Raw genomic sequence first — 13,986 nt, forward strand, 5'->3', positions numbered from 1 at the left:
ACACCCATCTAGTACCAGGTCGGACACACATTTTCCTCCAGCACAGCCTGAATTCTTCGGGGCATGGAAACTTTGCTGAATTGGTATCAAGGGACCTAACATGTGCCAGGAAAACGTTCCCGACACCACCGCCACCAGCCTATACTGTTGACACCAGACAGAATGGGGCCATGGGCCCATGCTGCTTACGCCAAACAGGGATTTGTCGGACCAGGCAATATTTTTCCACTAAATTGCGTGTTGGGGATCGCGTGCACACTGGAACCACTTCTTCTTGTTTTTAGCTGATAGGAGTGGAAGCTGGTGTGTTCGTTTGCTGCAGTAGCCTATTTGTGAGAAGGACTTACGAGTTGTGCGTTTTGAGATGGCGTTCTGCACACCACTGTTGTATTTGCCTGTTTGTAGCCTGCCTGCTAGCTCGCACTGCCATTCTCCTTCGATGCCTGTCTGCCTGCTTTATATAGCAAGCCATGCCCACTTGACTCATAGTCTGTAGGAGCTAACCATTTTCTAATTGAAAACCCTCCCACCAGAAATTACTGTTCTTTACACAGACACACACAAAGAAACCGATGCATTTTTACACACACAAACACACAGGATGTATTTCAGATCTGTAAAGACCAGAGCATATTGAGCACTCTGTTATGACTAGTTGATTTTAACTACTGATTTTCTGTTTTTGAGCCCACAATATAACTCTCTGCTATGATAAGCTACAGGCCTGTATGAGTAGGAACAAACTGTTCCAAAACCCTGCTGTGTTCAAATAGCTTTTTGGTGTTTCATCCATCTTTCCTTTTAAAGCAATCTTTCTTTTTATTCATGATGAAAGAGGAACATACTGTATTCTCACTGAAGGAGAGATTCATTTCCAGCTACAGTGCATTCGGAAAGTATTTAGACCCTTTGACTTTTTAAAAAACATTTTGTTACATTACAGCCTTATTCTAAAATGCATTAAATAGTTTTTTTGTGTTTATTTTAGCAAATGTATAAACACATGTAAAAGTTACATAAGTATTCACACCCTTTACTCAGTACTTTGTTGAAGCACCTTGTGCAGCGATTACAGCCTTTAATCTTCCTGGGTATGACGCTACAAGCTTCGCACACGTATTTGGGGAGTTTCTCACATTCTTCTCTGCAGATCCCCTCAAGCTCTGTCAGGTTGGATGAGGAGCGTCGCTGCACAGCTTTTTTCAGGTCTCTCCAGAGATGTTTGATCGGGTTCAAGTCCGGGCTCTGGCCGGGCCACTCAAGGATATTCAGAGGCTTGTCCCGAAGCCACTCCTGCGTTGTCTTGGCTGTGTGCTTAGGGTCGTTGTCCTGTTGGAAGGTGAACCTTCACCCCAGTCTGAGATCCTGAGCACTCTGGAGCAGGTTTTTACAAAGGCTCTCTCTGTACTTTGCTCTGTTCATCTTTCCCTCGAACCTGACTAGTCTCCCAGTCCCTGCCCACTGAAAAACATCCCCTAAGGCATGATGCTGCCACCATCATGCTTCACCGTAGGGATGGTGCCAGGTTTCCTCCAGATGTGACGCTTGGCATTCAGGCCAAAGAGTTCAATTTAGGTTTCATCAGACCGGAGAATCTTGTTTCTCATGGTGTGAGAGTCTTTAGGTGCCTTTTGGCAGACTCTGGGTGGGCTGTCATGTGCCTTTTAATGAGGAGTGGCTTCCATCTGGCAACTCAACCATAAAGGCCTGATTAGTGGAGTGCTGCAGAGATGGTTGTCCTTCTGGAAGGTTCTCCCATCTCCACAGAGGAACTCTGGAACCATCGGGTTCTTGGTCACCTCCCTGACCAAGGCCCTTCTCCCCCGATTTCTCAGTTTGTCCGGTCGGCCAGCTCTAGAAAGAGTCTTGGTGGTTCCAAACTTCTTCCGTGTAAGAGTGATGGAGCCCACTGTGTTCTTGGGGACCTTCAATGCTGTAGAAATGTTTTTGGTACCCTTCCCTAGATTTTTGCCTTGATACAATCCTGTCTCGGAGCTCTACGGGCAATTCCTTCAACCTCATGGCTTGGTTTTTGTTCTGACATGCATTGTCAACTGTGGGACCTTAGATAGACAGGTGTGTGCCTTTCCAAATCATGTCCAATCAATTTAATTTACCACAGCTGGACTCCAATCAAGTTGTAGAAACATCTGAAGGATGATCATTGGAAACAGGATGCACCTGAGCTCAATTTCAAGTCTCATAGCAAAGGGTCTGAATACTTATGTACATTTCTAAAAACCTGTTTTCGCTTTGTCATTATGGGGTATTGTGTGTAGATTGATGAGGAAAGTGTTTTATTTAATCCATTTTAGAATAACACTGTAACATAACAAAATGTGGAAAAAGTCAAGGGGTGTGAATACTCTTCGAATGCACTGTGTGTCCACACTATCCAATCACACCCACCCCATCCCAGTATGTCTAAAGCAGCCATTCAAGATTCTAAGTTTCAAGTTTCAAAGTGTATTAGTCGTAGTTACGGGATATGCATGGTATACATGTTCTTACTTGTATGTTCCTTCTCGACAATGCAACAACAATAATAAATAATAAAATATAACAATACGACCATAAAGTAATAGAATAGAATAAACATTTTAGCATAAGTATAATACAGGCAGGCACAATTTATAGTCCAATACATGTGTTTTGGGGAAGTAGGGGATGGGCGGCAATGTATAATAAGTCTGGTAGCAGCAGTTATGATGTGTGTGTATAGCGCGAATGTATATATGTGTGTGTGTGTGTGTGTGTGTGTGTGTGTGTGTGTGTGTGTGTGTGTGTGTGTGTGTGTGTGTGTGTGTGTGTGCGTCTGTGGTTGTGTGGATGAATGAGAGTGTCTAGGCTAAGGTGTGGAGAATCAGAGCAGATGGTCAGTCCAGTTCAAGTGTTCAGCAGTCTGATGTCTTGTGGATAGAAACTGTCTTTGAGTCTGTTGGTGTCAGACCTCATGCTAATATTGATATGTTTCTTGATTCCATTCTTTTACGTTTAGATTTGTGTGTATTGTTGTGTTTTGTTAGATACTACTGCACTGTTGGAGCTAGGAACACATGCATTAACGCCCGCAATAACATCTGCTAAATATGTGTTTGAGACCCCAAAAATGTGATTTGATTTGATACCGCCTGCCCGACGGTAAGGGAGAGAACAGCTCATGGCTGGGGTGTGTGGGGTACTTGATGATGCTGCATACCTTCCTCAGGCACCGTTTTGAGTATTTAGTATGTCTTGGATGGGTGGGAGGACTCAAACCTTCCACGTTTGTCCTTCATAGACGACCCAGATCACAGTAATGAGGAGGAAGAGCACTCAAACAGACACCCCAGAGTTCACTAATTGAAACTAGTGGGCTCTCCTGCATATTCCCTCTATTGTGTCAGTCTATAAGAGACATCTAACTTTAATCAGCACCTGGCTGGGCTGGGGAGCATTGGGATGGGGAGCAGTGGAGCCTAGGATCTTTTCCCCCTGCTGTTTCATTTATACACACTCTGTTACCTCATTAGGGTTGATGCAGGTGAGTCTGTTGATTCAGACTGTGGTGCTGCCTGCCTGCCGCTGACGGTCCTCATTATCACGCCTCTCTTCTCTTCCCCTTCTCCTCCGCTCACAGTCACACAGACAGAGTAATCCTGAGAGATAGGTGGAGAACAGGAGAGAGGAGGTTAGAGAGGGAGGACACTTTTACTGGAACGAGGATGAACACAGTGGAAAATAGGAAAGACATGGTCCAGTCTGATCATCCATGTTCACTCACTATGAAAACACACAGCTTTTACAGTACCATACCATAGTATGGTATGCTGTATATGTATCATATATCACAGTGGTTCCCAACCCCGGTACTCAAATACCCCCAACAGTACACATTTTTATTGTAGTCCCGGACAACACACCTGATTCAACTTGTCAACTAATCATCAGGCCCTCAATGAGTTGAGTCAGGAGTGTTTGTAATGGACGACAACAAAACTGTGTGTTGTTGGGGGTATAGCATTTGATTTAGTGGATGTTGTCCACTGTTTAAATTATTCACTCTCATATGCATTTACTCTCTAAATATACACATATGGATAGTACATCCAGCTCCAGAGGAGTGAGTGTGGCTCTCAGGTTTATTTGTAGAAGTGAATAAAGCAGCGGGACCAGAGAAGTGCATTACAACTGAGGTGCGGCAGGACGCCCCATTATTTCCATTATGGACCAGAACCAATGAGGTGCAGCTGAATACTCTGTTATTTTGACCTGGTGGGGCCGAGGCAATGAGGTGCCATTGGGATGCTTTCTTCTTCTCTATCTATCTGAGAGGAGCACAGAGAGGAGAGGACACACACCGTACATAGAGAGTGAGACACTGCATCTGCTCCCAGGGCTGCTTTGTTCTCTCTCAGAAAGCCATCCATACATCCATCCAGCCACCCCCTCACTCTCTTTAGCTGCCTGCCTGCCTGGCTAAGAGGTGACAGGGAAACAGCTTCATTTAATCATCTCCACTGATTGTGTTTGCTGGGACACTCACGACAAGGACATGACAGGTTTTTATTAGAAGCCCAATTAACACTACCTCTGCTTTCTGTTTGGACTTTTGTTAAAGATTGAGCACCCGGCTTCCTAGTTATTAGGATCTGGAGCAGCAACAGTTGAGACAGAATCAGTAGCCTAGACAGTAATCTAGATCAGGTGCAAAATAGGAGATTTTTTTTTAACAGTGCAGGTGATGGAGAGGACTGGATCCAGAGATGTAGCCTATTTATCAAATAGAAAAATAAAAAATATGAAAAATAGTGGTTGACGAAAAACATAAACGTTTTGCCACTAGTAATATTATCTCAACTCGAGGACAAAGTGCAAAAGCGCTTCAAACACAGGACAAAAGACCCATAAACTCACGCCTAGACAATCATCTCTCTGATTGAGGAGAACAGTCATGCCCTAACCTGGCATAATCCATTCACACCTTTAAACAGGGAAATTCTTAATGAACATTGATGTTACACTTCAAAGGCAATACTAGCCTATAGCATGATTCACACCATAATGGCATTATTTTACCTGTTAATGAAAACAAAGACTTAATTAACATAAACATTAGTGTTTACAACAAACAATTAAATGACCTCTTAACCTGGATAAACCAAAAACGAAAGGCCCGTAAACTGTGGTTAAAAGTCGTGCTTGACCGGCGCACACTCACCAAGGACCAATTCTTGGCGTTACAAAACTAAGAAATACTAACGCTTAACATTTCGTTTGTTCTTTTAGCTACATATTATAATACAACATGTTTGATGGGACTAGCGATTGCATAGTTATAGGTTAGCAGCAAGAATTATCAACAATGTTTGTAGCAAACACTTCTGTTTCTGTGGGGAGAAATTGTGGGAAATAAATGGCCAGCGTCACTTGACAATAGCTCACAGGCAAATCGTCACAGCTTCATTTAGGTGCAAATGTATTAAAACATGTGTTTACCTAGTGCAAATGTGTTTAGATTAATTTTGTAGGTCTACACTTGTAGATTGGTGAAAATCCACTTAGAATTAGTGAAGGATATATTTTACCATAATATGTCTTCAATCTGACAACATTATCATCTGAATGCTATAGGCCCATAAGTGTATATAATGGGTCTAACCAAGGTAGCAAGCCTTACATCACCACTCGGAATACTATAAGCAGGGTAGGGAAGTACCGCTGTATGAAATTGATTACAAAAAAACTCTAATCCGTTACATTACCAGCAAAAATATTTTAATCAGATTACAGATACTTTTGAAAAACTAGATGATTAATTCCAGGATTACTTTTGTTTTCTCAATGACATTCAAATCAGCATTGAAAAAAGGGACAAATGTACACTACTGGTCAAAAGTTTTAGAACACCTACTCATTCAAGGTTTTCTTTATTTTTACTATTTTCAATATTGTAGAATAATAGTGAAGACCTCAAAACTATGAAATAACACATATGGAATCATGCAGTAACCAAATAAGTGTTAAACAAATCAAAATATATTTGATATTTGATATTCTTCAAATAGCCACCCTTTGCCTTGATGACAGCTTTGCTCACTCTTGTCAGTCTCTCAACCAGCTGAATGAGGTAGTCACCTGGAATGCATTTCAATTAACAGATGTGCCTTCTAAAAAGTGAATTTGTGGAATTTCTTTCCTTCTTAATGCGTTTGAGCCAATCAGTTGTGTTATGATAAGGTAGAGGGGGTATATAAAAGATAGCCCTAATTGGTAAAACACCAAGTCCATATTATGGCAAGAACAGATCAAATAAGCAAAGAGAAACGGCCGTCCATCATTACTTTGAGACATGAAGGTCAGTCAATACGGAACATTTCAAAAACGTTGAAAGTTTCTTCAAGTGCAGTCGCAAAAACCATCAAGCGCTATAATGAAACTAGCTCTCATGAGGACCGCCACAGGAATGGAAGACCCAGAGTTACCTCTGCTGCAGAGGATAAGTTCATTAGAGTTACCAGCCTCAGAAATTGCAGCCCAAATAAATGCTTCACAGAGTTCAAGACACAGACACCTCTCAACATCAACTGTTCAAAGGTGACTGTATGAATCAGTCCTTCATGGTCGAATTGCTGCAAAGAAACCACTACTAAAGGACACCAATAATAAGAAGAGACTTGCTTGGGCCAAGAAACACGAGCAATGGACATTAGACCGGTGGAAATTTGTCCTTTTGGTCTGGAGTCTAAATAGGAGACTTTTGGTTCATACCGACGTGTCGTTGTGAGATGCAGTGTGGGTGAATGGATGATCTCTGCATGTGTATTTTCCACCGTAAAGCATGGAGGAGGAGGTGTTATGGTGTGGGGGTGCTTTGCTGGTGACACTGTCCGTGATGTATTTAGAATTCTAGGCACAATTTACTAGCATGGCTACCACAGCAATCTGCAGCGATACGCCATCCCATCTGTTTTGGGCTTAGTGGGACTATCATTTGTTTTTCAACAAGACAATGTCCCAACACACCTCCAGGCTGTGTAAGGGCTATTTTACCAAGAAGGAGAATGATGGAGTGATGCATCAGATGACTTGCCCTCCACAATCACCCGACCTCAACCAAATTGAGATGTTTTAGGATGAGTCGGACTGCAGAGTGAAGGAAAAGCAGCCAAAAAGTGCTCAGCATATGTGGGAACTGCTTCAAGATTGTTGGAAAAGCATTCCAGTTGAAGCTGGTTGAGAGAATGCCAAGAGTGTGCATAGCTGTCATCAAAGCAAAGAGTGGATATTTTAAGGGTGGATATTCATAAATTATATTTGGATTTGTTTTAGACTTTTTTGGTTACTACATGTTTCCATATGTGTTATTTCATAGTTTTGATGTCTTCACTATTATTCTACGATGTAGAAAATAGTAAAAAATAAAGAAAAACCCTTGAATGAGTAGTGTACATTTTTTTCTGCCAGAGCGAGTCTGACCACCAGTCAGAGATGACTATGATGACACACCAAATGCATTTGATGGATTGCGGGAAAAGAGCAGGAATTGATCCCAACAGTGGAGGTGTTATAATACCCAATCGCTTTTCCACCATTCATTTTTCCCATAGGGTATTTTAGAAACACTTTGGCAGTTTTAAAGCAAATTTTCTTGCAATTCTATATGTTTTGCTATGTCTAATGTGTACTCGTGATATTTGAGTGACTAAAGAAGTACAATAATATCTATGAGCCTAAAAAACGGAATTTAAAAAAACATTAGCTGACACGGGTTAGTTGATCTGGACATTTATGACAAGTCTATAAATAGCTATCTAAGCTATTCAATGACTGACATGACAAGAGGAACTGATGATGCACTACCCAATTTCGAAATTGCACCTTGTGCATTCTACTATTACAATGTTCAAGAGTACAGTAAGTCCCTTTTTTTGGATTCTTAAGGCAGCCGTCATGTTTGCTTGGTTAGGGAACAGTGGATGCATGGCACAGCAATTTATGTTGTGTAAAATAGGTCATCTGTGGATAGTGCGGACATGGATGGTCTCCTTAGCTTGGCTCTGGCTGCACTGAGCACCCCTCCTCCATCTCTCTCTCTGTGGCTGGTACCTGGCTGTATTAATGTCTGCTTGGTGTTGAAAGGGACAGGTCGCTCTAATTCTGATGAATGGTCAGCCCAACGAAGAGGCGCAGAGCGAAGGAGAGGCGCTGAGAAAAAATAGAAGGTTTAACTTGTGTCAGGGCTCTCTGTAAACTCATTAATCATCTCAGCTTTCTGTGATCTGCTCCTCCTGGCCACTATTTCAACAGCGTCTCCCACAATGCACCGCTCCAGTTCTCCCCAGTAGCCACAACTCACCACGTTACCTCTCGTTTCACACAACCCTCATGCATCACACATCCACACACCGTCATATCCATCTCTCCTCCCTGAAGAAGGCCTGGTTTGTTGGAGAATACAAGAACTCCCAGGGGGTTGGTGTGTAGTGTACTCTCCACTAGTGTTCCTGTATCCATGCCTTCCTTAATCTGCCAGACTATGGGCTGCTGTGGCCTTCGAGTGGGCCATCCCTTGGTCCAAGGAAATAAGGAGCTCATCATGTGGAGAAGTGGGCGTTTCAACATTATTAGGACCATTAGTAGATCATCATATTGCACATATACACAACACACACAACACACCCACATACACAATGCACACACACACATTTATGTAATGATTATGAAGGATTTACCAGTGGTGTTAATGCACAGTAGCAGTGCTCCTGGTCCGTCACAGAACTGGTAATGTGTGAATGAATTAATGTGTGAATTAATGGTGTAGGGAAAGCATTGGCTGTGCTTAAGTCTTATCAGTGCTTTATGGCCGGCTCACAGCCTCCTAATGTGTGTGTGTACTGCTTTAATGCTGACTCCATTAACTAAGCAGCTCATTCTGAGGCTATGGGCCATCCTTTCCCTCAGGCTCTAATTCAATACCACGTATAATCCAACGTCTGTAATGCACCAAATGTCCTAATGTGGTGAGGCCTTGCTCAGTCCTACCTGCCCAAGATTGATTTTAGTTGGACCACTTGTCTGTGGTTACCTGGCTGTGCCTGAGTGGATTGTGTTGATTGATTGAAGCCTTACTCTAACTTGTCTCTGTGTTTGTTGTGTGTGTGTGTGTGTGTGTGTGTGTGTGTGTGTGTGTGTGTGTGTGTGTTCTCCACAGTGGGAGGAGGTGAGTGGTTACGATGAGAACCTCAACACCATCAGGACCTACCAGGTGTGTAATGTGTTCGAGCCCAGCCAGAACAACTGGCTCCTCACCACCTTCATCGACAGACGAGGGGCTCAGCGTGTCTATGTGGAGATGCGTTTCACCGTACGTGACTGCAGCTCCATCCCCAGTGTCCCCGGCTCCTGTAAGGAGACCTTCAACCTCTACTACTACGAGACAGACTCGGTCATCGCCACCACCAAGGGAACCGCCTTCTGGATGGAAGCCCCCTACCTGAAGGTGGACACCATTGCGGCTGACGAGAGCTTCTCCCAGGTGGACTTCGGTGGACGATTGATGAAGGTCAACACGGAGGTGCGGAGCTTCGGCCCGCTGTCTCATAATGGTTTCTACCTGGCCTTCCAGGACTACGGGGCCTGCATGTCTCTGCTGTCCGTACGTGTCTTCCATAAGAAGTGCCCCAGCGTGGTGCAGAACTTTGCCAACTTCCCCGAGACCATGACGGGTGCCGAGAGCACCTCCTTGGTCATTGCCAGAGGCACGTGCATCGCTAACTCAGAGGAGGTGGATTTTCCCATCAAGCTGTACTGCAACGGAGATGGAGAGTGGATGGTTCCCATCGGGAGCTGCACCTGCAAGGCTGGCTTTGAGCCAGACAACGGCAACGTCTGTAGAGGTGAGTTCAGTTCTCCTCACTTACAATAACCCCTATCACACTGGCGCTTTGTCTTACTGTGTCATACTGTTTTACTGAACATTTGAAGGCATTGTCTCACTGTGGAAACAGTGGTGAGGATAAATGAAGTAAGGGCAGACACTGGAACAGACATTTTGTTTCGTCTGACAATAAATACTGTCAGGGGATAGCTACTGTATGTGGGCGGCTAGCCAATCACAACTGTACCGCGGGATGACTGATTAGACCAGCAGCAGGCATTATATTTGAAAAGTTCATAATTGTAAAAAAAAAAATCCATCAAGGGACAGAAAAGGTTGTTTTGTCTATTGCCAGTCAGAAGCACAGAGGGAGCCAGAAGCTGATTGTACTTTATTTTGAAAATTCTGGTTTTAAATTGTGGTTATTCTATAAAGAGTAATTTAATTATCATTATCATGCTAATAAAGTTATTCAAAGTTATTTCGTTTTTCCATAAACTGTGTTCAGACCGATTTAGCTGTTTGGATTTTCCACTCTGCAGTATCTACAGTGAACTACCTGCATGGAATGTTTTCCTCCCACAACACTATGTTCATTCAGGAAAACGCACGCACGCACGCACACGCACACACACACACACACACACACACACACACACACACACACACACACACACACACACACACACACACACACACACACACACACACACTTTTAGACTCCCATATCTTCTCTCACTGATTGCTAGTCTGCCTGTGTGGAGACCAGATAAGATCGATCTGCAGCTATATGGGCTGATCAATAATATAGATATTAAACCCATCCACCTAATATGGAGCCTGTTTCTCAGATGACCTAGTGGAGTCCTTGGCTGGGGAGTGGTTGACTTCATTTGGCCTCTGAGGTGAGCATTTAGATCAGTTAAATAGTGGATCTGATTACTGTACTGACGGTCACATAAGGTATGTGTCATCCAATAGTGATTAAATGTTTTATCATGGAAATTAAAGTGTCACTATGTCTATATGAGAGTAAAGGATATGATTTATATCTGCAGTAGATCATAGCCACTCTAATGTTGGAATAAGCTTGCCAGAACACGTGTATAATTTGTGAGTAAAATGTTGTAAAGGTGTTTATTTGGGTTAGTGTGACATGGTGCTGGCGTAAAAGCGAGACTTGGCCTGGCTCTGCTCTGCAGGGTATTATTAGCAGCCTTCTTCCTTTATGTCTGTGTGATGGGTTCTGAGCATCCTTCTTTCAGTCTATCTGCTCATATGCTCAGTCATGCATCAAACCTTAGCATTATCTATCTCCATGAAGTATGTCTCTGATGTTTAGTTGTTTGTCAGAAAGTTGAGACATTTCTAATGGTAAATGGGTAAGAAAAAAAGCAGATATTGAATATCCCTTTGAGCATGGTGAAGTTATTATTTACAATTCGGATGGTGTATACCAGAAAATACACCCAGTCTCTACAAAGATACAGGCATCCTTCCTAACTCAGTTGCTGGAGAGTAAGTAAACTGCTCAGGGATTTCACCATGAGGCCAATGGTGACTTTAAAACAGTTACATAGTTTAATGGCTGTGATAGGAGAAATCTGAGGATGGATCAACAACATTGTAGTTACTCCACAATATTAACCTAAATGACAGAGTGAAAAGAAGAAAGCCTGTAGAGAATTTCTTTTTTTAAGTACATTTTTGCCCTGAATACAAAGTGTTATGTTAGGGGCAAATCCAAAACAACACATTACTGAATACCACTCTCCATATTTTGAAGCATAGTGGTGGTTGCATCATGTTATGGGTATGCTTTTAATCATTAAGAACTGAAGAGTTTTTCAGGATAAAAAATAAACGGAATGGAGCTAAGCACAGGTAAAATTCTAGAGGAAAACCTGGTTCAGTCTGCTTTCCATCAGACAAGGCCAAATCTACACTGGTGTTACTTACCAAGAAGACAGTAAAGGTTCCTGAGTGGCCAAATTACAGTTGTGACTTAAATCTAGTTGAAAATATATGCCCAAATAAAATGGTTGTCTAGCAATGATCAACAAAAAATTTGACAGAGCTTGAAGATTTTTGAAAAGTATAATTGGCAAATGTTGCACAATCCAGGTGTGGAAAGCTCTTAGAGACTTACAGTACCCAGATAGACTCACAACTGTAATCAATGCCAAAGCTGCTTCAGTATTGACTGTATTTCATTTTCAATACATTTGCAAACATTTCTAAAAACATGTTTCACTTTGTCATTATGCAGTATTGTGTGTAGATGTGTGAGAAAAAAATGAATTTATTACATTTTAAATTCAGGCTGTAACACAACAAAATTTGGAATAAGTCAAAGGGTGGAATTCTTTCTGAAGACACTGTATACTCAAATGCAAGTGCTTTGAGGCATAAACGTGAATGAAAAATCTACAATCCCTTTTTATCTTTATTTTTATTTATTTTACTAGGGAAGTCAGTTAAGAACAAATTCTTATTTACAATGACGGCCTAGCGTGGCTAACGATGCTGGACCAATTGTGCACCACCCTATGGGACTCCCAATCACGGCAGGTTGTGATAGAGCCTGGAATTGAACCAGGGTCTGCAGTGATATGAACCAGGCTCTTGCACTGATATGCAGTGCCTTAGACCCCTGCCCCACTCAGGAGCCCATCTTAAAGGACTATGAGTAGTCCAACACATTGGAAAAGCCTTGGAGTGCCTGATGAATGTTTCATTTATCATTAGAAAAAGCCTTGTGAAACGAGCCCCAGAAGTGTTAGTAAAGATGTGATGGTAGGTCAACACTGTGTGGCTGACCTGAGGAGATTAGAGCTGCTGAGGAGATGTGGTGTGGTGAAGTCCGGCTGACCGTCTAGGTCTCCAACTGCTCTCCATACAAGATCTAACCCAAAATCCCCCCACCACAACCTTAGGGCTTCCCAGCCAACCTAAAGCTAGACACTGGTCTGTTCCAAGCTTGTCCCCTCCATCGAATGTGTAGGGACAACTGTCGGCTTACGGTTGAAACCCCACATCATACTGTAAAAAGAAACCACCACCTGTCACAAGTAACCACATCTGCCAATCAGCGCTCAGCAGCATTATTAATCATGGAAATTAGCTCAGCTTTTCAAAAGGCTATTGCCCTCTGCCTCAGCAAGTCACGGTATAATCTATTTTGTCTTATTCTATCTCCTCCTACGCCCTTTCCCCTATTTATTTGATTATTTTCCTACAATGTCTGTTTGCTCCATTTTCTCTCGGTATCCAATCATTTATTTCCATTGAGTCTCTGATTCCATTTTGTTGTCTCACTCTTTTGCATCTCCCTCCTCCCCTCTTTATCTGTGCAGATTGGGGGAGGGGGAATTATTTTAAGTGATCTTATTACTTGGCCAGGTATGTTCAAACCAGATTACTTCATTTACAAGCTTAAATACACCTCATATCTATTCAAAGCACATGATTAGAGAGAGAGAAAGAGGGGGAGAGCAAGGAAAGAGGAAGAGGAGGATAAAGTAAAGGGGTAAAGGCCACCGTGGTTGGGCTGACTGAATATATTATACAGGAGAGACCATGGGCGATACCTTAGGCTCTAAATGTGGTGACTTATATTCTGTGCAGTTCCTTTGTTCAATGACAGCAGATACTTTGTCTCACAGGGGCACTATAAAGTATAGATTCTGCAGAGGACAAATTCTAAATGAATCAGTCAGGCTACACATTGATGGGTGATTCTTTGCGGTGCAAGTGTTCTTAAATTGTGTCGCTGGGTCTACACAGTGGCTGGTGACATTAGCAGAAACTATTGTAAAGTTGAATTATACGTTTGCCAAGTAACCTAGTGTTCCTCATCCTGTGTGACTGTTTGCATCATTCACTAGATAGGTAGGGAACTCCTTGTCCCACTACTGTGCATTATTCCAATGACCAGATCCCCTGATGTCTGACTCATTCCAAAACCCCTCTCTTTAGCCATCCCAGAATGCACCTCTCCCTTGAACCAGAGGCACCATACTGCTCTGCATATAGATATGCAGGGACAGAATGAAGAGAAGCACCTGCTCTCTATGGCTTCCAGACGCATTGACATTAATATTTCAAATATTCAAATAACTTTATTC

At 42.6% G+C, this 13,986-nt stretch overlaps 1 protein-coding gene across 1 annotated transcript in view; it reads left to right on the forward strand.

Annotated features, from left to right (window-relative positions):
- Window positions 1-13,986, forward strand: part of LOC111971844 (ephrin type-B receptor 1) — a 170,218-nt gene that overhangs the window by 50,514 nt on the left and 105,718 nt on the right. Inside the window, exon 3 of the mRNA XM_070446360.1 lies at window positions 9,194-9,878. Within this exon, the coding sequence (XP_070302461.1) occupies window positions 9,194-9,878 (685 nt within the window). The remainder of the gene's footprint in view (window positions 1-9,193; window positions 9,879-13,986) is intronic.

This window comes from Salvelinus sp. IW2-2015, linkage group LG13, assembly GCF_002910315.2.
Source record: "Salvelinus sp. IW2-2015 linkage group LG13, ASM291031v2, whole genome shotgun sequence".
Classification (NCBI taxonomy): domain Eukaryota; kingdom Metazoa; phylum Chordata; class Actinopteri; order Salmoniformes; family Salmonidae; genus Salvelinus; species Salvelinus sp. IW2-2015.